Source organism: Synchiropus splendidus, chromosome 11 (genome assembly GCF_027744825.2).
Source record: "Synchiropus splendidus isolate RoL2022-P1 chromosome 11, RoL_Sspl_1.0, whole genome shotgun sequence".
NCBI lineage: Eukaryota > Metazoa > Chordata > Actinopteri > Syngnathiformes > Callionymidae > Synchiropus > Synchiropus splendidus.
Genome location: NC_071344.1, coordinates 21,544,952 through 21,570,805, shown reverse-complemented (window position 1 = coordinate 21,570,805; position 25,854 = coordinate 21,544,952). Strand labels below are relative to the sequence as shown.

The 25,854-nt window shown below is 41.8% G+C and overlaps 1 protein-coding gene across 2 annotated transcripts; it reads right to left on the bottom strand.

Annotated features, from left to right (window-relative positions):
* Positions 1-773: 773 nt before the first annotated feature.
* Positions 774-24,615, bottom strand: dnd1 (DND microRNA-mediated repression inhibitor 1). Of its 2 annotated transcripts, none has more exons than XM_053879528.1 (5): positions 24,591-24,615; positions 16,693-16,798; positions 6,584-6,909; positions 2,836-2,968; positions 774-1,472 (listed from the first exon to the last, which is right to left on the bottom strand). In XM_053879528.1, the coding sequence occupies exons 1-5, from the start codon at positions 24,609-24,611 to the stop codon at positions 976-978; spliced, it is 1,083 nt and encodes a 360-aa protein (XP_053735503.1). In that variant the 5' UTR covers positions 24,612-24,615; the 3' UTR covers positions 774-975. The 2 variants fall into 2 exon arrangements, with proteins under 2 accessions (XP_053735503.1, XP_053735504.1); XM_053879529.1 differs by having other exon boundaries at positions 24,494-24,597.
* Positions 24,616-25,854: the final 1,239 nt, after the last annotated feature.

The following is a 25,854-nucleotide window of genomic DNA, read 5'->3' as shown; positions in this document are numbered from 1 at the left end:
CTCTACTCACTGGCTGAATGACAGTGTTCAATTCCTGATGTTGAATGATAGATATTTCTAGAGTTCCCTTTGCAAGTATAAGCTCGACAGTGTTGTGTTTATTGCCATCTGTGGTTACATTTTCGCCATGGTCTTTCCTCATAAACAAATAAATGTGGGATTACATTCATTTATGAGAATGAAAAACGCCAAAAACTACCCACTGCTGCTTTAAGGAACTTGCTATACTTGCATGACATCAGGTAACGCAGAAGGCTGCGGTGTCTGCATAGGGCGCCAAATTCCACCTTCCCACTGTCAATATATTACGCCATAGGACTGAGGATGTGTTGGTCCCCATCCCTTTGTGAACTTTGCATGGGTTGAACCACTCAGCAATCACTTGCTCTCCATTAGACTAGGTTTACTTTATACTACGATTTGTTTCCTGGTAGCATTTTATTTGTAAGCTGGTGTTGACTGCCACACCATTTTCGTTTCTCTGTCGTACATTTCTCCTTCCTTGTTCAAGTGTGTTCACTCATTTTTATTCTCTGTAGTATACAAGCATGCAGTGGTTTGTGTAACTGATTGTGACTTTGTGTTTATCTTTTGTTTTTTCTGTCTCAGATCCACTTGTGTCCCGTTTCAATGACGTCCTTGGCTCTCCTTTCTGTCATTGAGAAGGAAATGACTGCCTCCCATTCACCACAAGAGGTTGGGTTCCACTGTCAATGGATCCAGACAACAAGCTTCAATGTGAATCTCACTTTTATATAAATTGGTCATATAAACAATAAGTTTTAACAATAATTACTAGAAATCAGGGACAACTGAAACTACTTCACACCAGCAAACAACAATCAAGATTCAGGAAAGGAAGGACAAATGATTATTTGTGTAAAAACATGCAAAAACAGCAACAATATTTGAACATTTCAAGAGCAATATGGAATTAGAACAGCTGTAATCATTCAGCCTAACCTATCAACCAGGTCACACTGTCTGGCCTAAAGCCTGCAGGACTTGCTGGGCTGCAGCCTGCTGGGCTGCCGCCTCAGTGTCAGAAGCTTTAGGGCCGGGATACAACGCGATTATCCCTGTGAAAGCAGCATTGAATCCACGCACAAACACCTTATAGTGGAAGGCGAGAAATCCATTGGCCTCCTGGTGACTGTAGCATAGTTCATACTTAGGCTGACATAACCAGGTAGCTTCACACATCTCTTTAAGTCGCATTACAGGAGTTGAGGATGAAAACACAGATGACTCCTTGAGTGTGAGGGAGCATGGGGAGATCATGGGACCGCCAACCACTGACTCACGGAAAACTGGGTTAGTGAACTGATTGGGATGCAGATGTCGAAACTGCTCAGAAGTGGACGGACATGGTGAAGGGTTAATGGACGGGAACAAATGATTGGCGGAGTTCTGCATCACTGAGGATGAGTACCACTGGACCTCAACTGTTAACTGGAAGTGTTTCCTGAAGGCTGGAGAGAGAAAAAAAAGGGAAAGGAAGAACAGTTATTGTTTCCATAAATGACCTGCCATCATTGAAGTAAACAGGAGTAACTTATACACTATGGTAGTTTCACATGCATTAAGAACATGGTTGAAGTCCACTTTCCCTACATCAACATACAGTATATCTTTCTATCTATATATCCATATACATATAAAGTTTTGGGGTAAAATTGTGCAAATGAATGACGGCACTCTGCAGTGTCAGTGAGTAACCTCGCTCCACTGCGGACCCCAATGAGCTGTTGCAGAAATGAATGTGCACTGTACAAATAATTTCACAGTGGGGGCTTGTGGAACGCAGCTCGACCATGGGCTGTATCGGTGACATCACGCTAGTGTCAGTGTCCCACAAGAGCTCCATGGTTTTTAACAGCTCCTTTTACTTAGCAGCTGGTATTGCGAGGCTCCAGCGCTGCACGTTTTTGGTATACACTTGAATTCAAGTTTAATATTTGATTGTAGTTGGGAAATAAAACTCAACAACAAAAGGTTTTGAGTGGCCTCTCTGTTGAGTGTGTTCCTCAACTTCTCCATGAATCTTACAGTAAGACGGGACCTATCAAAACAGCCACCCTAATATTAAAACACTCTGGTAAATCCCAAACCGGAAACACGGTACATGGATGACGTTTAGCTGGCCGACTTTGGATAGAATGATAGTTTTCACCACACCATCTGGCTGTTGTTCACGAGCTACAGCATAAAGGAGCGTTGGAATCTGTTTCAAATTGTTGTTGTGCATGGTGGACGTGGTGCCATTGTAGGAAAGGTATGTTTCCAAATTGTGCATCTACCTATAGCGTTTGATGTGCACATACTTCCATACTTTGGAAGTCTTTGGATCACAATGGTCCCGGACCATCAGTTATTTCTGTCAATGTGCTTGCTCATGCATGTACGCAAAAGAAAGCGATGACGTCATGACATATGACATATTTTACCATTCGTGGCTAATTTAATAGACTGCAGCCGTAGTTATTCAATCTAGTGGAGAGAGTATTCTGTTGATGTGCTGGGTTGTTCAAATGTTAATCAATAAAGGCAAGATTTCTGTTCAACATCATATATGTGGCTGATTTTTTGATGACAATGCAACCTCCACTCTGAACCTCACCTCCATCAGCCTCATTTGCCCCTCTCTTTCAACTTGTGCGCACACATGTTGAGTGCATGGTTCCTATGGGAACTACAGCAAAAAGACCCTGGAATTGTGACTAAAAAAGTTCCATATGAAGAAGAAAAAAAAGAACCATTTGATTTAGTCTACACTGTGTGCATACGCATACTTTTAAAGTGGATGTTTGCAAGACTGCAAGTCTCATCGCTTACCTAGTACCAAGTCTTTCTTCGCCATGGAAGCATTGTGGTGAGAATTAAATTTCACATCAGCAAATGTTTTCATGGTGACGCCTTCCGTCTTCAGAGAAACGTCTTGCAAGCCATCAAACCACGCACGCAGCACCTGAAAGCAAAGTAAACAAAAATGCACGATTCAAGCATTTGGAGTAAAATCTGCAAAAGGAGAAAAACATAACGACAAATTGTGTGTCACAGCAGTGCGCTGTGACTGTCAGGTGTGCTATGGGGAATGATACACAGATTTCACCTAAGTTGTCAAGTGATAAGAGGTGATATGAGGACATTAAATTATAAAACAACAAATTATAAACAATTAGAACGTGTCGATCAACCAATGTGAGGAGATTACATATATTCCCTCCCAATCTTTCAATGCACTATTGAGCGATGCTGATGCGTTGCCTCATCCATCAGCTGCAGCTGAGCTGCGCATGGTACTCCTCTTCACACAAGAAGTTGGTGAAATGTGCATCTTCCAGCTATTTTAAACCTCATGTGCCTCTAACTACGTATTCCAGGACGGTCCTGTGACGCCAAAGACTGACTGCCCCGCAGAGCAAACTGAGCTAATGACTACCATGTTTCACCTTAAAACTGACTCTTGAAGTTTGCTTTGTGCTTTAAAAGTCGATTAAAAACGAAATGTAGAACCAAATAAATGAGCCCCAAAATGTAAATAGACACTGGCTCGAAACAGTTGGTCGTGAGAAAAGTCCCAAAGTGCGTTCGGCTCAAAAGTCCTGTGTCAACATAAGTCATCGTCCCAGGAAGCTCTCTGCGGGGGTGAGCTTCCCGCCTCAGGTAACTCGGCACTAGATGTCGGAAACTGTGTTTGTCAGAAACTCACCTTGATTAGGCTGATAAAAATCTGATTTTACTGAGAGATATTCTTAAATGAATAATGTTGGGCTCTAACTGTTTTCAATATAAGCCTGCAGCGACGTAGCAGTCTTCGGACCTACTCAACAAGGAAGAAAGACTTTGATGAACTATTCATTGATCATTATTGACATCTGGATCTGTACTCCACTGATGAAGATCTTCTTGTTCATCAGTAACCTCTTACACTTTGTCCAACGTGCTGTGACAGTAGAGTGGACAAATGAAGACTGTCTGCATTACCCAGCTTGTTTCCGCTCTTTTCTTGCAAAATAAACATAACACTCTTTCGTGCTCACTTTTGACTGAGAAATATTCTGTAAGAGCCGCGGCAGATGTCCGTCATCACGTCATCAGTTAATATCCGAGTTGACGATGACTCGTAATGTTAAGTGACAAAGGTGGTCTAACTGATGTTCGTAAATAGGTTCGGATACAAGACCCTTGTGTCACCCGGCTGATGGGCGGCTTCCTTGAGACGTTCTTTATGGGTCACAAATCAGCTATTTTGTGCATCGCGCACCCAGCTCAGGAGAATAAAAAAAAAAAATAGGACACAGCATGAGGCACAGAGGTGTGAGGCTGCACAGCAGGGGTGAATCAGACTTGGGCCAGCTGGGACAAAATCAGCAGTGTGAAAATCATTGTTAGGAAGCTGAGGCGAAGAATGTTAGAATGTTAGTTTTGCCTGAAAATTGCCCAAACTATAATAAAATCATGCAAAAGTAATTAAAAAAACGGACATATTTTGCCATGTTGCCCACCCCTTTCCTGTGACAGTTATAAATGCATACATTTTCTGCGTGACACATGTAGGCAGTGGAGATGAGCGTGCACAGGACAGAGAGAAGCAGACCTTGGCAGTACTGGTATCAGAGGCTACATGCTGGCAAGTGAAGAACCTGAGTTATAATTATGTGTGCTCTGTGAAAGAAACATATTGGCCATTCATTTTTAGCCTCAACAACACAGGGAGGTATCGCTATGGTGGTCTGAAGTGGACAAAATGTAAGTCTCACAATAGACTGATTCGCCAAGTTTGAGAAAGAATAAAAAGGATAAAACTTGCTTGAAGTTCCTGCATTGTACTTCATTATCAAGCTGGAACATTGTCTGTTTACTGGTATGTGAAGATTCTAGACGGATATTTTGAATAGAGTACATTATTTGGGTTAACATATTTAAGAAATCCATGCAGTTCTTGTTTTGGCTGCTCTGGTACATTTTTTCTTTAGTTGCACGAACACAAAATTTAGGTGCACCCAAATTTTCATTGTAGTCAGCTCTAAAGCAATTATGTCAATGTTACCACTCTCAAATGACTTCATACACAGTGTAAAGAAAAGTTTCTATTCATGGCAAGCTTTCTGGATTAGTTGTTCTTCTTCAATGTCCAGTGCTTTTGGCAGCCACTTCAGTTTTAGCCATGACTACAAGTGTAACATGCTATATCTCACGTTCTATCTGTTGATGCTGCTACTGAGTCCTCAGATCTGCAGACCTGCTTGGAGCTGGTGAGAGACGTGACCAGTGCCACATTTCAACATTCCTGAAATGAACAACAATAGTTTCTAACTCTGACGCCTCTGTTCACAGTCAACTCGAACAGACGGTGAACGGACGTTTTGATACTCACACTCTGATCGCACATCCACGGCTTAAATGAGAGCCGATGAGATGAACATGACGGTTTTGGCACGTTTTTCACGGAAGTATTCTGTAAGAAACATCACAATGACTGATGTCCGTTCCCCGTGTAACTGAAGTTGCGCATTCCAGCCCGACATGTGAAGGAGACGGACCCGTGATGACGGCTGCATCTTACACATTAATTTCTCATAACTAAAAGATAGAAGTTTGTTGTCACCAATTCAGTCAAAGTCAAAACTTTGCCCTATTCTTCATTCATTCTTCATCTGGGTCCGTCGGTCGTGCAGCTGCTTCAGGGGCTTTTCACACTGCTCGTTCTGTCTTAGGTGGCCTGAGTCCGATTTGCCTCCTGCTGCTCAGGCGACGTCCCCTTTTTCCCACTCAGTTGGTAGCGGCCCTAAAGTCTCAAGGAAGCCACGCGACAACCTATTCACCACCATCGGCTTAACCTCCTTATTTCTCAGTCACTTCTTAGTACTACAAGTCGTCGTCACCTCAGATATAAACTGATGACGGAGCTCCGCTACGGCTGTAACAGAATGTGGCGTTTCACAGCCAAAACTAAACATGAAAGAGTCTTGTATGTTTATTTTTCAATGAAATAGCGGAAACAAGCTGCGTATTACGGAGCGTCTTGACTGATCCAAGCTGCTCTCACAACACGTTGAACAAAGTTTCTTTTAAATCACATTTTACATTACATTTTTCGCTGTTTCGCCAAGGTCCTTCCTCATAAACAAATAAACAAGGGACGGGGGGCGAGACAGGAGACACAGCTTTACGACAGCTTGCAATTTCACTCATTCACTAGTGGTGAGGAGAGAGCAGACAGTGTTGTGGCAGTTTTGGGAAACATAAAAAATGTTGGAAGTCAAAAACCTAACATCACTGCTTTTGATTATTGATGCCATCAGGACATGCCGACTAATCTTGGCAGCCCCATTTGGCATTGCCCATGTAATGGGCAATGCCAAATGAGTACTGGCGGGGTGAAATAGAGGAGTGATCAGTAACACTAGTAGCAGTACCAGGCTTGCATTGAATGGGTTTAAGACCTCTTTGACTCTGACCAAATGACAGAATGCAGAATTTGAGATGACAGGAACAAAGTTACTGAGGAATGATCCACTGGAGATAAATGACACAAAACAGTTCATTACATTGAAGTAAAGTGAGACAGTTTGAGTACCTGGTGCAGCCATTGTTGCTCAATATTAGAAGGCAGCTGTGTGATGTGAAGCCGTCGTTTCTCTGTACTGCGGCGGACAATCAGATGGTGACCAGGTTCAATCATAAAACCATCCAGCAGACGAATGGCTTCAAAAGCGATGGCGGGTGACCCATATTTGGCATAGGCAAACCCACGGTTCTGCCCACTGAAGTTCATCATGAGCCGAAACTCCCACAGAGGACCAATGCGACTAAAGAGGGGAATCAGCACGTCTTCATAGACATCACGTGGGACTTGACTGATGTAAACCTCACAACGGGCTCCAGGAGCCTGGCCGTCCCACTCTACAGCAAAAGAGAGGAAAAAAAGACATGTTGCTAGCACGATTTTGAGGAAAGTGGCACGTAGAACTACATTAAATATACATTAAATTCAGGGGATATCAATTTCTACAACTAAGACATCAAAGGAAACTATTTTTCCCCTACCACCAGATACAGATGTGCAACTGTAATATTATATTCACATTTCCTGAGATCACAGGTTTCAGTATGAACAGTCAAAAATCTCAGAGTCAGGCTCTCCAGCTTTCTGTTAAACGCTCGTTGGACTGTGTAAGATTCTCTGGGCGCGAAGGCCTGTTCTGAGAGTGGCGTCACAGCACCGACTCCACCCCCACAATTACACAGGAGAACAGCAGAGCGACCTCGGCAGCGAGTTCCTTAAAATCATAGCAGAAGCAAGAGTTTGTAGTGAGGACTCCAAGAAGAGATCAATATAGTACTGTCAATATAGTACAGCTACAAAAGGCTTTTCTTCTAATTGTGAAGCGGCAATGTTTCCACTCGACTTGAAAGTCATTTTCTGAGTTTACCGCTGGTCTTGGGCGTGTTATCAAATGTGGGGAACCTATTTTTTAGATGCAGACAAACGTATAAGTGTCCATTACTCATTTCATTGCGTTTATCACAGTGTAGTGTAGATACGGCCAGCAAAAAGGATTAGCTGCGACATTAGCCGCTATCCGCTCGAGGCTGACGTCTGCCAGCATTTATCAGACAGAAAAAATTGTCGATTCACTGTCATTACCAGTGTTCATGGTCCATCTGTTGTGTCACATGTGCTCATGGTCTACCTGTAGATGCTGCTACTGAGTCCTCTGATCTGCAGACCTGCTCGGAGCTGGTGAGAAACGCAACCAGCACCAGATTTCATTCCTGGGCATTGTTCAGGAACTTATTGAAGAGGAATAGTTTCTAACTGTTTCTACGGTCAACTCGAAATAAAAATGTGAACTGACGTTTTGATGCTCATACTCTGATCACTGTATGCTCCTCACTGAAACGATCTGAGTCACGATGTAATAAGGCTATGCAGTGCCTTTGTCTTTATTATTCTACAGTGTTGTATATGTTGGCGCACCGCCACGGCTTAAATAGGAGCTGCCAGGCATGTTTTTGACAGAAAAATCCCTTAAGAAACATCACAATGACTGATGTCCGTCGGTCCGCGAAACTCAAATAGTGCATTCCAGCCGGACATGTGAAAATGACCGCTGCACCTTACAGATTTCTCATCACTAAAAGAAAAGAGTTTGTTGTCCCCAGTTCAGTAAATGTCAAAACTTTTCCCTTTTCTTCATTCTGAAACATGCAGTCCAAAACAAGTTTTGTTATCTGGGTCCGTTGGACTTGCAGCTGCTTCATTCTCTCGTTGGATCCTGGCTCTCCTGACTGGCCGAATCACGAAGTTCGATTCCTGATGTTGAATGATGGATGTTTCCAGAGTTCCTTTTGCAAGTATAAGCTTGACAGTGATGTGTATATTGCCATCTGTGATTGCACATTTTGCTGTTTCGTTTCTTTACTAATAAACAAACATGGGAAGGGGACGGGACTGGAGACCAAGATTTACGACAGCTTGCAATTACTCTGATTTACTTGCGGCGCTGCCAAAAGCAAATGATGGCAAAACTACCTAATGCTGCTTGCAGTAAAAACATTAGCCAATTGTTGTTGTTACCTCAGTTAAGACAGCGCCGTGCAGTTCTGCAGCAATATTCAGATGAATTTATTTTTTTGTGGCTGTGATACGGTTAGCAATCTGGTACTTCTGACATAATGTGCACTTGTTCAAAATCGCTTTTATTGTCCACCAAAAAAAACCTCAAATTAATCGAGAAAATAGATTTATCGTCCAGGATGAATATAAACTACATATCGATGCTGACTCTCTCGTCACTAGCGCACATAAGCCTACTAGTGAACAAGCCGGACAAGAACACATCATTGAGTTTTTTTTTTTTTTTTTTTACCTGATGCGCCTCTAACTCGACGACACGCGGCCACGGCACAATGACGGAGTTTGCTTTTCTGACCATCGTCGCAAAGTCTGTTGACACACTCAAGAATTTTTTAATGCTATGAAGCAATCTGAGCAAATAAATGTTATCACTGCAAACCATCCCAAAGCTATATGAAAACTATGCAAAAAAAGAGAAAATACAGACAGTATGCAAACCTCAACTGAGGCAAGCCAGTTAAAGAAGACAAAATGTTTTTATTTGACCCTTTAAAAATAAATAACAAATCATGTTAAAATGACAGTGGTGATGGAAGCAAAAAGTCCCATCGTCACTGATATTGTAGCAAATTCAAATTTATTGAGCGCCATCTTTTATGTTGGAAGAGTTCTCTTAATCATAATGTTGTTGTTGGCCATGTTTGTTTTTGCATATGTTGGCAAAAATCTGTTCATTAGCCAACATTCTTTTTTTTATTTTTTCATTTTAGGGCTGCTTTACATAGAGAGGTGGTTTGACTGCAGAAACGTACTAACCAGTATTAAAAATAAAATTGTGCAAAAATCTAAATCATGATTTTATAATAAAAAAAAAAGTGATCAGATAGTAAGCCATGGAGGGAAACATTTCCCATACCACTATGTTGCCCTGAGCAGCAACAGAGCAAATAAATGGTTATAATATCCTAATAGTGTTGCAAAATAAAACTACTAAAAATAAGAAACTGGGACATCCAGTATGGCGGCTGGGTGATAGGACACGTTGAACAGGAGATCTGAGACTGGTCAGCTATTTCTACCCCTAGTTTACTTGAATATTAACTTTAGAAATTGCAGACATGGAGGGGGAACTACAAGCAAGAGCCGGAGAAAAGAAAAAAAAGCCCTTAGAAACTGAAAAAGATGACGAATCCAAGGGTGAACATGAGGTGATGGTTGGCCTGCAATTTAGCATTGGAGGTCAGACATGAAGAAGGCGCTAGACAGCTTTTGTACTAAATTCAAAGACATGAAAAGGGAACTCATCGACGGGGCTGAGCAATGGATATCAGATATGGAGGACGGGACTGTCTGTGCTAAGGAGGCGATAGCACTTGCTCTTCTCAACCAAGAACAAATCCAGGAGAAAATGTTGTCCATAGAATCACGGACACGGAGAAAAAACCTAAGCATATTTGCAATACAAGGAACCGAGGAAGGTGACATCCAGAACTTCATTGAAAACATTCTCAAAACTGAGCTGCCACTCCCAGATGACATTGAACTGGAATACAGCGCCGTCACAGTGCTGTATTCCACACCCAGAGTGAATCCACTTCTATCAGTGATGATAAATTTCCAGGAGTGCACAGTTAAGGAGATAGTTCCTTCCGTTTCCACACCATCCAAAGGCCTAAGTTGAATGACAAGACATTGTTTTTTGATAGTGACTATCCAGCAAAAAAAAAAGACGCGCACATGCAGCAATAGGAAAGCTGCTTAAAGAAAAACATTAGCCACTTCCAAACCCCTCCGCCAGAGAAACTGTCGGTCGTGCGACTTACAGCACTGAAGCAGCACTGAAGCCACAGCAGACTTGAAAAAGAGGGGGCTTATTATGGAGAGTTGTGGAAGTGAAGACCTCACCTCACCCAAAAGACGTCTGGACACAAACTCCTCGACGAAGGTGCAGCAAACGCAGGACAAACAGCAAGACGAGACATGCTGCGCAGATATCATTGTGCCACAGAATCACAATAAGCAAAGTGATCAAAACTATTTGCAAGACTGTCGCCTGAAGTGTAATTGGTTCATCAGCAAAAATTCATTGTAATTTATAGTTTATTCTAGTCTTTAGTCTTTAATTTAGTTCAAGTAGTCCTTGTAAGATGTTCAACTCGTTTCAGGACATTGACTTGATTTATATTTTGAAAGTCTGTCTGAAATTTTACTGTATTAATTTAGATTCGGGCTCAATAACTGTGGGGAAAAAAAGGACCCTAAATCTTACAGACTTGATGAATGCCCATACTGGATATTGGTGAGGCCCTTTGAAAAGCAAAGGATTTTCCTTTAAGAAACTTATTTAAGAAACTATTGCTTTCTTTTTGGAGTCTTGTGTTTTTACTGTGACATACTAGAAATAATATGGCACATCAGGTTTGTAATACAGTAACACTCAATGTGAATGCAAGACAAAAAGCAATTATGAGATGTAAGCTAATAAAAATGAGAATCAGCATATATTTTGAACATGAATAGCTAAAAAGATGTGGTTTAGAAATACCTTAAATACCTAAATTTGGAGCAAAATGTGAAAAGAGATATAATTGTTGTGAAGAAAGCAGAGGCAAAGCATGTAAGAAAAAAAATATGTGGAAATTACCCAAAGTAGAATAAAGTTCTTTGGCCTAAACTGTCAGATTTTTCTTTTCCCTTCAAGACTAACACACAAGACATTTTTAAACAGATACATTATCTGCACTTTGTTTCTGGAACTAACATGCTGAAATAAATGAAAATGTCCACGAACAAAGTGTGCTGCAGTTTAAAACGGGTTCAAAAACAGATAAACAGAAATGCTTTAAAACAATGTATTTTATTTGTTTGTTTTTTCTCTCCTTTCACCTGTCTGAATATTGTTCCTCTTGTGGCCCTATTGTGTGTTTAGTGCAATTTGAAAAAAAAAAAAATCAAATTCAATAAAAATTTAGTTAAAAAAAGGAAACCATAATTTCCAGGGATGTTGAAATTTGGCATTGGACGTGTCTCTCACCTGCTCCGGGCAGGTCCGCAGAACAGGGGACTCAGCTGCAGCAGTTACACTTGCCCAAAACAGATGGACCGTAAACACTGCTAATGACAGTGAATTGGCTAAGTAGGAAGTAGCGCCTATGCCGAGCTACCTCAAGAGCGATCATTCATTGTCTTTGCGATGCTGACAAACAAGTGTCCGCTACTCATTTTGGCTATCGCAACTATCCATCAACTATACGTGTCCGTTCACTCTGAGGGCAGTGACAGGCGCCTGCAGTCTTGCCGGTGAAGGCCCTCGATATGACAAGACAAGCTAGCTGTATACTGATTGGATGAAAACTCTAACCTGGAAAAACAACACTGGGATATACTATGACACGAGTATGATTATTATATATTACTATATATATTTTGTGAAAATACTAGGGCTGTCGACGTTAACGCGTTACTCTACGAGATTAATGTGACTGTGATTAACTAATTAAAATAATTTAACAGCGTTAACATAATTTATGTCACTGCGCATGTGCGACACCTGACACCGAAGCTGGAAAGTTTTGGACATCCGGGTCTTGGTTTTGCGTGTAATCGACTGGCGCTAACGCCAGATTGGATGCGATGGAGAACGTTGGAAGAGGATTGTTGGATGGAAAGTTTTTTTCAAAACGCTGAGTGACGGAACAACAGACCGCTCTAAAGTTGTGTGCTCAATTTGCAAGTCTGAATTCCGCTGCCATCGTAGTACGTCCACGTTAAGATATCATTTGAAAGCGAAACACCCAACGGAAAGCACCGCATCTACTGCCAGCCGCCAGACAACGCTTCCCGAGTACAGTCAGTCAATCTCCAAAGCTGTGAAAGAAAAAAAAAATCACGAATGCTTTTGCGTTTTGGGTTGCCGGCGATTGTCATTGTGGAGGATGCTGGACTTAAGCGTGTCTTACGATTGGCATCGGGGGGACAGTTCATTTGAACTACCGTCAAGGAGCACAGTTATGACTCACATTCATAAACTCTGACACCGAAAGAGCACCCGTAATGAGCACGCTTGACAAAGCTGCTTACGTCGCCCTCACCGGTGACTACTGGACATCGTTCATCAATGACAACTACCTCGGTGTCACGGCACATTTTATTGACGAAGACTGGAAAATGCGATCGCCTGCTTTGACTTTACAGTCAGAAAACAGAGTCACGACTTATAGCGGAGACATGTGCAGAGGAATTCTTCGATGTCACCAATGAGTGGAAAGTAAGTGATAAACTAACCACACTGGGAACCCACAACGCTACTACTATGGTTTCTCCTGCCAGGCTACTGCCGTTTGAACATCTGCGGACAGTCACCGTCGCCCTAAAAGACAGCGGTTTTGAAAACGTCCTCGCTAAAAGCCGGAAAATAGTTGGACATTTCAAACACAGCCCATCAAATGCTCGTGATTTAAGAGCACAACAGACTGCACACGGACAGCAGGAAGAATCACTGGTTCAGGATGTCTCCACCCGGTGGAATTCTGCTCTGGAGATGATCAAACGAATCCAACGAAACAAGGATCCACTGGCTGCAGCCCGGGTTCAGCACAAGACCAACATTGTGATGTTGACAGCACAAGAGTTTTCTAAACTGGAGACGCTGGAGCACTTACTTGAGCCATGCAGGCAAGTACATCTTTTGTCCTCTCTCTTATGTGGTTCAGTGTGTACAGTGTGTGTTTGTGTCTGCGTGTGTGTGTGTCTGGGCATGTTTTACAGTACTTGTGAGTACCAACTCTTGACAGGCCACCTTCTTGTGAGGACATTTGGTCTGTCCTCACAAGGTTTAGAGGGTTAAACATCAGTAAAAGTAGTTTATTATAATTAGGTGCAAGTTTGGTTCAGAATCCGGGTTAAGGTTAGCCATATGTTTTGGATGGTGGAGTTTTAGAGGCTGGGGATTATGTCAATGAGAGGTTCTCACAGAAATAATGAAATACAAAAAAAAAAAAAACTACTTGGAGGAGAGCAGTATGTTTCATGTTCAGTGGTCTTGCCAGCCTTGTGCCACTTGTCCAGAGTGATGGCGGTGACTGACGATGACTCTGCCTATGTTTTAAAATTTAAAGAAACCTTCAGAGCAGACCTTGTCAGCCATAAAGAAGAACCAATCTACCTTGGTTGAAGATTGCAACTGTGTGTGACCCAAAGTTCAAGGACTTGAAGTGCCTTCCCAAAGAGGAACGAGGTGAGGTATGGGAGTTACTTCACAAGCTGATGCTAGAGAACGAAAGTGGGAAGTGTTCTTCATCTGAGAGAAGAGGTAAAGGAGCCGAAGAAGAAGCAGAAGACATTCCCCTTTCTTGATGGCCTTCTCTGATACAGAATCAGATGAGGAGTCGGAGGAGTCTGAAAACGAAGCTTTGGCTCGCTACAGGGCAGAGCCAAAAATACAGTTTGGGGACTGTCCATTGAAGTGGTGGTCAGAAAGGCAACACACACACAACAGGCTTGCAGGTATAGCTCAGTAATACCTGTCAACCCCTGCTACCACAGTGCCCTGTGAACGTCTGTATTCACTCTCAGGCCACACTGTCCAAAAGAAAAGAGCAGCATTGACTCCAGAAAATGTTAATAAGCTTGTGTGTCTCGGTAACTGGCTGCAAGAAAAAGCAAAGTTAAGCCTAATTCAGTGAAGAAAGCCAAAGAGCTTTTCCTAGTTTAAAGTGTTAAAGTTAAAGTGTTTTTGCACTATACCAATAACAATGTGAATGTTTAAGTTCATTTTGAGCACTTGATATACTGTTAGGTCACTTTATGATGGCAATATAGTTGTTCATTGTTTGAGATACCAGTGGCTGTGTTGTGATGGGTAAGCTGCATCATTTCATAGAAGAAGCAGATTTGTCTGCTCTTGGTTTTCTTTAGTTTAATTTTTTTAATACAATTTTATTTTGATCTTGTTTTGGCCACGGCACTGGTTTGTAAGCAAACAGCGCTTGTGATTTGTATTTGCCCTAATAAAATAAATAAATAAATCAATAAAATTACAAATTACTTGACTGGTTTACTAATCTCTTTCAAGCTACATATCTTAATAGTTTTGCGTTTACCTGAAATACAGACTTTCAACCTTTAATCGTGATTAATCGCGATTAATTAAAGAAAATGAGCTTAATTAGTTAATTTTTAATCTATTGACAGCCCTACAAAATACATTAAAAATGAAATTCACTTTTGTCATAAATATGCTCATGATTTCTGGTTATGTCAGGCCTGCACAGAAGGCTTTGCAAGCCCTGACAGCCCACCACTGCGAGTGAAACAGACCCAGGAGAAGCACCATGAAGAGATTCAGAAGGATTACGTTTCAGAAGGCAGTTTAAAGCACACTTGACTCAAGATAACGGATCTGAGTTGGATAGCGCGGTGACACGTGATCTAAGCTCATTAGTTCAGCATTTCATATGATCATATTCCCAACTAAACATGAGTGGTGCATTTATTTTTATTATTCATAACTGAATTTAGTACTTCCCTTAACACACGCACGCAGCTGCGGACATCCATTTAAGTCCGTAACGAATAGTGAACCACGATTGTATGATGAGCCCAAATATACACTGCTCAAAAGATGAAAGTGAACACTTAAACAACACAATGTAACTCCAAGTCAACCACACTTCTGTGAAATTGAACTGTCCACTTAAGAAACAACACTATCAATTTCACATGCTGTTGTACAAATGGAATAGACAACAGGTGGAAATTATAGGCAAGACAGACCCCGTAAAGGAGTGGTTCTGCGGGGGGTCACCACAGACCACTTCTCAGTTTCATGCTCTCTGGCTGATGTTTTGGTCACTTTTGAATGCTGGCGGTTCTTTCACTCTAGTGGTAGCATGAGACGGAGTCTACAACCCACACAAGTGGCTCAGGTAGTGCAGCTGATCCAGGACGGCACATCAATGCAAGTTGTGGCAAGAAGGTTTGCTGTGTCTGTCAGCATAGTGTCCAGAGCATGGAGGCGCTACCAGGAGGCAGGCCAGTACATTCGGGAGACGTGGAAGGGCAACAACGCAGCAGCAATACCGCTACCTCCTTTGTGCAAGGAGGAACAGGTGGAGCACTGCCAGAGCCCTGCAAAATAAGCTCCAGCAGACCACAAATGTGCATGTGTCAGCTCAGACAGTCAGAAACAGACACCATAAGGGTGGTACGAGAGCCTGATGTCCACAGGTGGGGGTTGTGCTTACAGCCCTACACCGTGCAGGACGTTTGGCATTTGCCAGAGAACAACAAGATTGGCAAATTCGCCATTGGCGCTCTTTGCTCATAACAGATAAAAGCAGGAGTCTGGAGACGGTGTGGAGAACGTTCCACGGCCTGCAACATCCTCCAGCGGTTTGCCAGTGGGTCAGTAATGGTGTGCCATTTCTTTGGAACAGCCCTCCATGTGCTCGCCAGAGGTAGCTTGACTGCCATTAGGTACCCAGATGAGATGTTCAGACCCCTTGTAAGACCACTGAATGCAAGACAATATGCCTCGAGTGTGTCAGCAGTTTATTGACTGGCCCGTCCGTTCCCCAGACCTGAATCCACTTTCGCACATCTGGGACATCATGTCTCGCTCCATCCACCAACGCCAAGTTGTCCAGGAGTTGGCAGATGCTTTAATCCAGGTCTGGGAGGAGATCCCTTAGGAGAACATCCACTGTCTCATCAGGAGCATGCCCAGTAGGCCACACACACTACTGAGCCTCATTTTGACTGGTTTAAAAGACATTACATCACAGTTGGATCAGGCTGCATCTTGTTTTTCCACTTTAATTTGGAGTACAACTCCAAATCGAGACCTTCATGGGTTGATCCATTTGATTTTCATTGATAATTTTTGTGTGACTTTGTTGTCAGCACATTCAACTATGGAAAGAACAAAGCATATAATAATAATTAAAAAAAAAACCCATTCATTCAACTTTGGTCAAACCATGTTGAAGTCTTGATAAACTGTTGTCTTGGCATCACTAAAGCGCTATTGCTTTTGCTAAAAACTTCAACATTGAAAAAAGCATTATGTAAAGAAACATCTGGACTTCATTTTTACAAACTCTCACCTGGCGGTGGTCCCCCATATTTCCTTTGGCCGTTTGTTTGTGTGACTTGAATATTTGTCATCTCCAGCCAGAGGTTCAGTGCCTGTACCCGTTCAGGGTTCACAACCTACAAAGAGAACAGCTCATCAGTTCTAAGCAGGTTTATGCAATTTTATTTAAACTTTCACACCTTTAAACAGTCGAACAATATATACAGCTATTTTGCTTGCATGCGGCGGGCGGTGTGTGTGTGCGCGAGAGAGACCCCCCTCTTCCCATGTGCAGTTCACTTCACTGGGGAGCGGTCTTAATTGTTTGAATTTATTTAATAAACAGTTTGTTATCAAGACAACACGAAACAATTGTAACAGCGCTTTCACACTGTGGGTTCTCTCTCTTGACAAAGCTCTTTCGGCTCAGAATCCGAGATGTGAACACAAGCGGTCTTGATCCCGGCTGAGATCTGCACTTTGTCTATCAGCGGGTGGTAAGCAAAGCAATCCGTTTGTTTTTGTCAAGGAATGTTTTTCACTACAAAATGGTCAGGGTTGCCACTACTCTGAATGAACTTGAAATTCTTATAAAATTGAAATTCTTATACAATTATTTAATACAATTAAAGAGCTTTGGTTTAAATAAGGTGATATAAAAACTTGAATATAGCCACCATTGTGATTTATTGTGCCATTGTCAAACTGATGGAAAATAAACAATATTTTATTCTTTAGATGTATGTATGGGTCCATCATTTGCTTCAGTAATATACCAAATTCAAATTGAAAAATGTTGCTTCTTGTTACAGCTTTGTTTTTTTTACAAAGCAAGTGGTTAGCAGTCAGTCGTTGACATGGAGTGTCGGGAGGCTGTGGGGTTTAGGGCAGGGTTTTGGACACCATGTTTCAAAATCCTGGCTAAAAGCTTGCTCAGATGAGTTCAGATATTAAACAGTGCAGCCAATTTAAAGCACGTTTAACAGTCCCTTTTATTGGCGAACAAACTTTTCATTGTTGGAGAATAATTTGATTTGTATGGTGCTTAACGTGGGTCCAATGTGAGCGTGGAAAATTCGAGACTCCTCCAGAGTAAGGCTGGGGAGATAAGAATTAACCTACGTCAGTGAGATTATTACTGTCTGAATCAGAAAAATTAGAAAATGAAACATGTTTGGTTAGACAACTGTTTTACAGAATAGACAACCGCAACTTAACACATTCCCCCCATATTGAGAGGGACTATGCGCGCAGGTCCAACTGAGGATGCCAGTTACTGTTGTGCATGGAGTAGGGATGCTCCGATCAGGATTTTTGGTTCCAATCTCCGATACCGATCAGCCAGAGTGCTGATCACATGGATTGACAATGAATTTGTAATCAATATGATGAGACCTTCTGTGTACATGAGGTGAAAAAATGAACCATTAAATCATTTTAATTCAGACACGTTTTATATACCTCTTCAAGGAGGCAAACAATAGAAAAATCTTGCAGAATGCAGCAAATATTCTGTCAAAAGGACAACTGAAAAACATTTAACTGGATGTGAGACGTCGCAGTTTGGTGAATCTCAAGACTCTGCTATGTCCATGAAATATGTACATACTGGCCCCTTGTAGCAGGACTCAGACAAAGAGCACTGCATTTATGAAAGTTTCCACTCCAGACTTTTTTCAACAGATTCCAATTCAGACTGACGAACACTGCACCGGACTCCAAACTCCAACGAATCCAGCTGTATCTGTCACTGCGTAAACGGCACCTGAGAAAGGCTGGTCATATAGCTCAGTGAAATGAATCATTATTTCTTGCGCTTAGCGTTCTGAATGTCGTGCTCGGACCGGCGGGTGTTGCTAAGTGCTAGCTGCACTAACAGCCTGCTGCTGAGAAACCAGCAGTCTCACTTTCAAGAGTCCGGAAAACTCAACGTACTCCGTCAAGTGCTGACGCTTTAAATGGCGTATATAATTTGAAAGCGCTTCATGCACAGCATTTTCCTGTGCATGAGCTGCAGAATACAAACTTCAGATGACAGATCGAAAGAACCTCCACAGAAGTTTTGCTGCTTCCAAGTGAGCAGCCAGTAGGGAGGACCGGACACATCACAATATAGCGGGGCGTCAAAGTCGGCTGTCACGTGACCCGTTGTTGTGATCGGAAATTACGGCATTCACTGATCACAGTGAGATCGGCCGATCAAGCGGAGCATCCCTAGTATAGCGTAATAAAATAAAAAGCACTCAAACTTGACAGTGATTTGAAAATGACTACTGACCAAAAGCTCAAATGGCAAAAGAGCAACTACATCTCAACCCTGCTCCAGACCTTTGTACGATTATCTGGAGGACTCTGACGGTGATGACAAAAAGTTTCAAGATGATCTGCATATTAATGTTTTGTGTGGAGCAACAAAACTTATACATTTATCTATACTTGCATTACTTTCACCTGACATGAAATTAAATGTGTTTCACAGTATTGTATTTCACTCTGCTTTCACCAGCCATTATAAGGAATTTGTATTTGTTTTACGTTTGATTATTGTGTTAAATGTTTGGAGGGCGAAGTCTTCACTGTGAAAAAAAGAAGTGAAAGAAAAAACCCAGACATCATTGAAACCTCATTGAAAATTGTTTTGGATTGCTGAAGTTCATTATTTTCCACTAGTTCAAGGGCTTGAGGCTGGTGCTATTTACGTTCAGGTTTTGCATTCGGTTGACATTTTTCAAGCTAAGCTACTAAGTTACTCAAGTGTCATCTTGGGAAAATCTTGCAGAAGTGAACTGACTCACATTTTCCTGCGACGGGTACCAACAATGTGCGAGAGATTTTTTATTAATCAGACAACATTAAACATATTGAGCATTTTTATTGATCACTCAACATGAAAAACCCAAGTGATATAATTACTCAGTTAAGAGTTCCCTATATACTGATACTCAGCATTTTCTCACTGCTCTGCTACATTACTATCATTTACAATAAAATAAAATGGGATCGCTTGCCAAGTATTGGTTGTGTGGGCCCAAGACTTTATGGGGGGGGGACTATGTACGACACGTGAAATGGTTAGTTAAATGACAACTTTCCCAGCCTGACGAAATGTTGGACAGATATCCACTGATGCTGGATTTGGTCAGTTTAAAGATAACATTCACTTTTGTGCAACCAGAATGTTCAGTCAAGTTTCCAAATGTGCAAGAGATGGCTCCCTGTTTTGTCCCGAGTTTCCCGAAGTTCATGTCATGGTGACCCAGCCAAGTGTGTTGTCTGGGGAAAAAGTAGACATAACACTTGAACAGCCTACAATACTAAATACGGACATGTATGTGTGTGACACCTGTGCATCTGGTACGAGGAACGCCCTAAATCCAGTCCCCATCTAATGTGTCTGTACTTTGAATAATTTGATGCAAGGCAATGCTACAATGCTGACTTGGGATATACCAAAGCTTGCATCCCACTACTTCTGTGGTTCTTTCTGCACCTGACTCTACGCTCTGAGAAGTGTAGTGTAACCCGCCGGCCGGGCAACATCCTAAGGATTGGTATGTTATGTTGGCTTGTTGGTACCTCAATATGCACATGAAATATGAGCTGAAATCTTTCATGTGTTAGAGTTATGTTTTCTGCAGAGAGCCCTGAAATAAGGTAATTTCAGACTTTGCAACATATTCACATCACAATGCTGTCCATTTTCAGAATCCTGCCCAGCGCTCGGCACCTAACCAATCACAGGGCTTCATCTATTGCCATATGTGTGAGCCATTGTTTTCGCCCTTGATACAGCCACAAGTTCCTTTGTTGGCGGTAGAAATGAGCTTAAATCACGCTGTCTCTTCACAGCAGAATAGGACACAGGAGCCGAGGCTGGAAGTCATTTTTGATAGCGAGAACTCTGATAAAGTTCCAACATGTTTGCAATCTTGTTTCACTAAGAAGGAGCGAGTGACAGAAGGGAGTTGGCTGGGAGGCTTCACCTGAAAAGGACAGCACCAGTTTGAACTAAAAAGCATGAGACAAAAGGCATGTAAGCAGACAAGATGTTTATTTTGTAAATTTTCAAAGGATTCGTCCTCCATGCTGTCACATAATAAGACCAGCAAGCCATCCAAAGGTAGAAGCAAGTGTTTCTTAGGCGCCCCAAACTAGTGTACTATTTGGTCAGTGTTTGCCAACTAGTAACGTGTCATTGCTAAACCAGGCTTTTAGCAGGGATTTTGAAACCGGGCCACAGGGTCGCCTCCGCTTTTGAGGATAAGTTCATCCGAGTCACCAGCCTCAGAAATGGCAATTTATCAGCAGCTCAGATCAGTGACCAGGTGAATGCCACACAGTTCCAGCAGCATATCCATCTCTAGCACTGTTCAGAGGAGACGGCGTGAATTAGGCCTTCATGGTCAATTAGCAGCTAGGAAACCACTGGTAAGTAGAGGCAACAAGCAGTAGAGATTTGCTTGGGCCAAGAAACATGCGGTATGGTGTTTGGTCTAATGAGTCTAAATTTGAGAAGAAAAGATGAACGGATGAATTCCACATGCCTGGTTCCCACTGTGAAGCGTGGAGGAGGAGGTATGATGGTGTTTCGCTGGTGAGACTGCTGTGGATTTATTCAAAACTGAAGGCCCACTGAATCAGCATGGCTACCACAGCATGTTGCAACGACATGCCATGCCATCTGATTCGTTGGACGATCATTTATTTTCAATATGACTATGAAAGATAGTGCTGGGCAGATGACGTGGCCTCCACAGTCACCAGACCTGAACCCAAATTGAGATGGTTTGGGGTGAGCTGGACCACAGAGCGGAAGCAAAGGTGCTGAACACCTCTGGGAAGTCCTTTAGGACTGTTGGAAAACCATTTCAGGTGACTACCTCTCGAAGCCCATGGAGACAATGGCAAGAGTGTGCAGAGCAGTAATCAGAGCAAACGGTGGCTATTTTGAAGAACATGGCACTTTCTGAGAGTTGTACTGTGAATAAATCACAGGTTTCCCATTTCAACAGAGCATGGCTTTAGACTCGCTCCTCTTGATACACTCTGTAGACTTGGCTGACGATCACCTCCTCTCTGTCTGGTCAGATTCGGAGAACAGGTCTTGTTGGATGTTCATCCTCAGGAGCTCTGTTGTGTATGGTGATAGGTCAGCAAAGACCATCCACATTATGTCCCCATTATTACGGTAAGAGTTTAAAAGAAAAAAAAAAAGCACGTTTTGTAATATTTTTACTACATGGTTTCAATTACACAAAAAATATCATTAAGGTTTTGGTTTCCTTTGTTTCTTGTGACTGATTACCAAACAATGCATCTGAACTTGTAGTCGGGACACCACATCCGAGTGTCAACTTGGAAAATATTCACACACTGCGTTGATGCTAATGCTAAACACAGAAAACAATGCTATATTTTTGAAAATAAACTTCTGGTACTTACTGCGCCCTGTTATTCTGGACAGGTCCATCAGCGAAGCAGCAAAATCAATGAAACGTCCAGGCTCGAAGTGGTTCGCACACACATATACGGATTCTGGGAGTTTGTCAGTGCAGTCTCTGCCAGAGAAATGGCACACAAGGATCGTGACCCACTGATGGCGGTGCTCTTTAATTCGGTAGAGTTCAGGTAATATGCGGGGCAATGGAAATTTTACCCCCTCGTGACATCGCAATTTACCCGGCCTCTGAATAACCTAATTTCAGGGTTCTATGCAGTAAAGCATCTGTAGCTCATTTACTCATGGACAGTTTTTATTCATATTTCATGTCCATATTGAGGCACCAGCAAGCCAACATCACAATCATAATGTCACCTTTAACGATGATATTACACCTAGACAGGATGTGCGTCATCTTTAGGTAGAAGGAACACAGCACACTAGACCTGAAAGATTATTTCGATTCAAATGAACTTTGTTTCATATATCAACATAGATCATGTCCTTAATTGTGGCGACACTACTGTGATGACTAATTGAGATTCACAGTCCGTCTGCAGTGTTGAATTTATTAATTCATATCAATGTATGCATCATCATCATCTACTGGGAAGAAGTGGTGGGTCGAACTCACTCGAGTGAGTTTGATCCAATGGACATGGACTGGGCGACTGTCTGCAACACTGGTTGAATACTCTCTGTACAGCATGTTCTGACATCATTTTCAGCAATGCTTGGCTGAATGCCAAACAATACAGAATATCCAATTTGTTTTTTTTTCAAGAAAACATTTACACACATTTTAACAAAGTTTAGATGTTTAGATGATTAAATATACTTGAATCTTTTTCAAGTTTGAGACTTAGCATTTCGGATGATTAAAAAAAGAAACTGACACCATTTTTCATAAAATAGGCTACTAATGGAAACCGAAGGTTCCAGAACGTTTGGTTGATTACTCATAAACTGTAATTCTAATCAGTGTTGACACTGTATGCAAGTTCAGTTACACTGAAGCGTCGCCCTTGATGGGCGACCAAGGGCAACACCAAGAAATGATCGAAAAGAAGAAACGTGTGACACATGAGTCGGAAAGTCGAAATCATTTTTACTTGAACCACTCCTGTTCGGTCACCAGCCAACCAGTCAGCAAGCCAGGGAGTTGGTGAGGGACTGTGTTGCCAGACTTTCATGGCGGTTCAGCGAAAGGAGTGGGTTGCCAGAATTCCATCAGTGGTCTAACAGAGCCCTTTTCACCTCATTTTTGTGCTTCAAAATCCTCTTATGTTGTGTTGTCTATTTGAAGTGAAAATCATTGTTCATCATCATCAATGTCCATTGGCTGCTCTGCACAGTGTTTGATCTAGTGCCACTAGCCTTTACTTTTATGTTGCTACTACAACTAAGTCACTTTTTCTGCTCTATTCAGCCAAATATATCCAGCCACCCAATGTTTGGTGCTCATGCACAAGTTTAAATGTGGTGAATAAACTAAATGCCCCATGTGTCACTGAACACTGGACTGCTGTAAGAGCACTGGAGTAGAGAAATGTAATTTGATTTAAAAAAAAAAAAAAAAACAATGATCACATTCTCATCTCAATACATTCAAGTTTATTTCTGTTTATTGCGCAAGTTTGTGTTTTTATTATAATAAAAAAAAAAAGATTTGGTCCTGATATAAGTGGCTGGAGTATGTAAAAAAATATCAGCCAAAACATCGATGGATCATTAAGTAACGCGCTATTTGAACAAATCAATACTTTTACACCCCAACACAACCAATATTTACTTACTTGATAAAAATGCAGCTATATAATTTTTCTGTCTGTGGAGGCAGATTTGATGCAAGTAAAAGGGGATCAAACTACAATATAACAGTTTGGGTGAGCAACAGCCAAAATCTCCCTTTAACAAGGGAAAGGCAACCAAGTACCGTTCCATGAATTTCAAATTATACTTTCTAACGAGTAATTATTTTTAATAACAGCAGAACTGTTATTTATTCTCCCGGAATGTAAGTGCAGACTATTTGAAATCGTACATCTATTCTAGCTGTCGAACAATTTCATTGGCACGTGCTTGTGACAATGCTCCCAGCAAAGGCCAAAACAGGTCAAAACGCCAAAGCGCATTCTGAACAGTAATGTCACTCATCCAACACGATTTTCTCTCTGGCCCGTTTTCATCATATAGTCAACTGAAAGCAAAAACACGTTTCAAAGTATTGTTTTGATAAGCAGAAAACGTACTTTGAAATGTTCGGTTCATTCCACAGAAATCCATGCAAAAACTTGAGAGAAAAAAAATAAAGAAAAACCGAAGACAGTGTGGTCCGGACTAACCATTGGATCATGATCAAGTGGGCGCTTGCGACGCGATATCAACTCACCAACAACTTCGTCGCTTACCGAAGCTCGTTTTTTCAGTGTCGCACATAAGGAGAAAAGTCGTCAGACTCTGTAAGTAAAAAAAAAAAGTCACGATACCTCTTCCTCGACGCACTCCATTCTCTCCAGCGCCCCGGTAAAATGGCACTGGCGCAGCACGCAGCATTGTCATCACGTCTCGCGATATTAATAATCACTTGTTCAGCGCAACATACACACCACCTGCGGCCTTCGAGCGAAATTCACCTGAAATCCCTGCAGCTCCCTTTCATGAAATAAAATATGACAAGTTTAGTAAGAGAATGCGAGCTGTGGTACAAAGAGAGGTTCGGACAAGATTGTTGTGAGTCAAATATTTATGAGAAATAGAAAAGTCCATGACTCTAAGCAACAAAAAATAAAAAAAGAAAAAGAAACTTGAACTGAATACAAATCATCTGATGCTTACATCTGCATTTCTGAATGAGTATGAGTAAACAACAGTGAGCCACGTCTATAAAGAGCGTGACAAACAGCTGTCAACTGAAACTATCCGCAGCTGACTGACAATCACTGATTGCAGATTACCTGGTTGGTGAAGCTGTGTGTGCTCCATTGGTGACAACCCCAGGAGCCCTTTCTGGAACACTTTGGTGAATCCTGCTGTAGCGTTTCTTTTATACAAACACAATCCTGGGCTGCCACCTTCTGATGATGCATTAAACAACTGGGATTTTTCACATTTTTATTATTAACTTTAACATGTTAATAGCGGTTCCTCACTCCACACTCCACTGAATACTCACACCTATCCTTCTCACATGTTTTTATCACGACCATGAACCTCAATAGTTGTCTTACTCTTCTTCTTTTGCTTCTATTGAACTTCCGTTTCTAACATTCTTCCTTGATCATGTTCCCTGTTTCTCAACCAAAGACTGCCGTCCCTAACTTTGCTACCAAAGTTTTCTACATGAGCCAACCCTCTTATCTTGCCCATCCTAGTTGCCAATTAAAACATGATCATCTTCATCTCTGACGTACCATGTAGCGTGTTGTCTCTCCATCCACCTCTCCTGCTTCTCCTCCAACTCATCTTCACTGTCCTCAACTCAGCGTCATCTAAGAGATTGAAAAAGAGCAGAGAGAAGAACAGTTCATATAATTTTGTACCAGTTTTGCATTTTCTTTTCCTGAGTCCAATTTTCGTCTCAGAGTCCTGTAAGCATACTTGTGTCTAGATTGTCTGACTACAACAGCTTTGTTCTTTGGGTTACTTTAGTGCATCTTCCGGGTCCCTTTTTATTCCGCAGTGCTTGAGCTGTTTTGCTACTGTTTATTCTCCTTTGTATTCTTATTCTCCCATTCTGTTTTCTTGTTTTAG

What these genes read in the sequence shown, in the direction of transcription:
- dnd1 (XM_053879528.1), bottom strand. Translation starts at nt 24,611, where the DNA reads ATGGAGTGCGTCGAGGAAGAG. An exon ending in TGGAGTGCGTCGAGGAAGAG is followed by an intron (nt 16,799 to 24,590) that starts GTATCGTGACTT and finishes TTCTCTTTGTAG; the next exon opens with GTTGTGAACCCTGAACGGGT. An exon ending in GAAGAAAGACTTGGTACTAG is followed by an intron (nt 1,473 to 2,835) that starts GTAAGCGATGAG and finishes TTCTCTCTCCAG; the next exon opens with CCTTCAGGAAACACTTCCAG.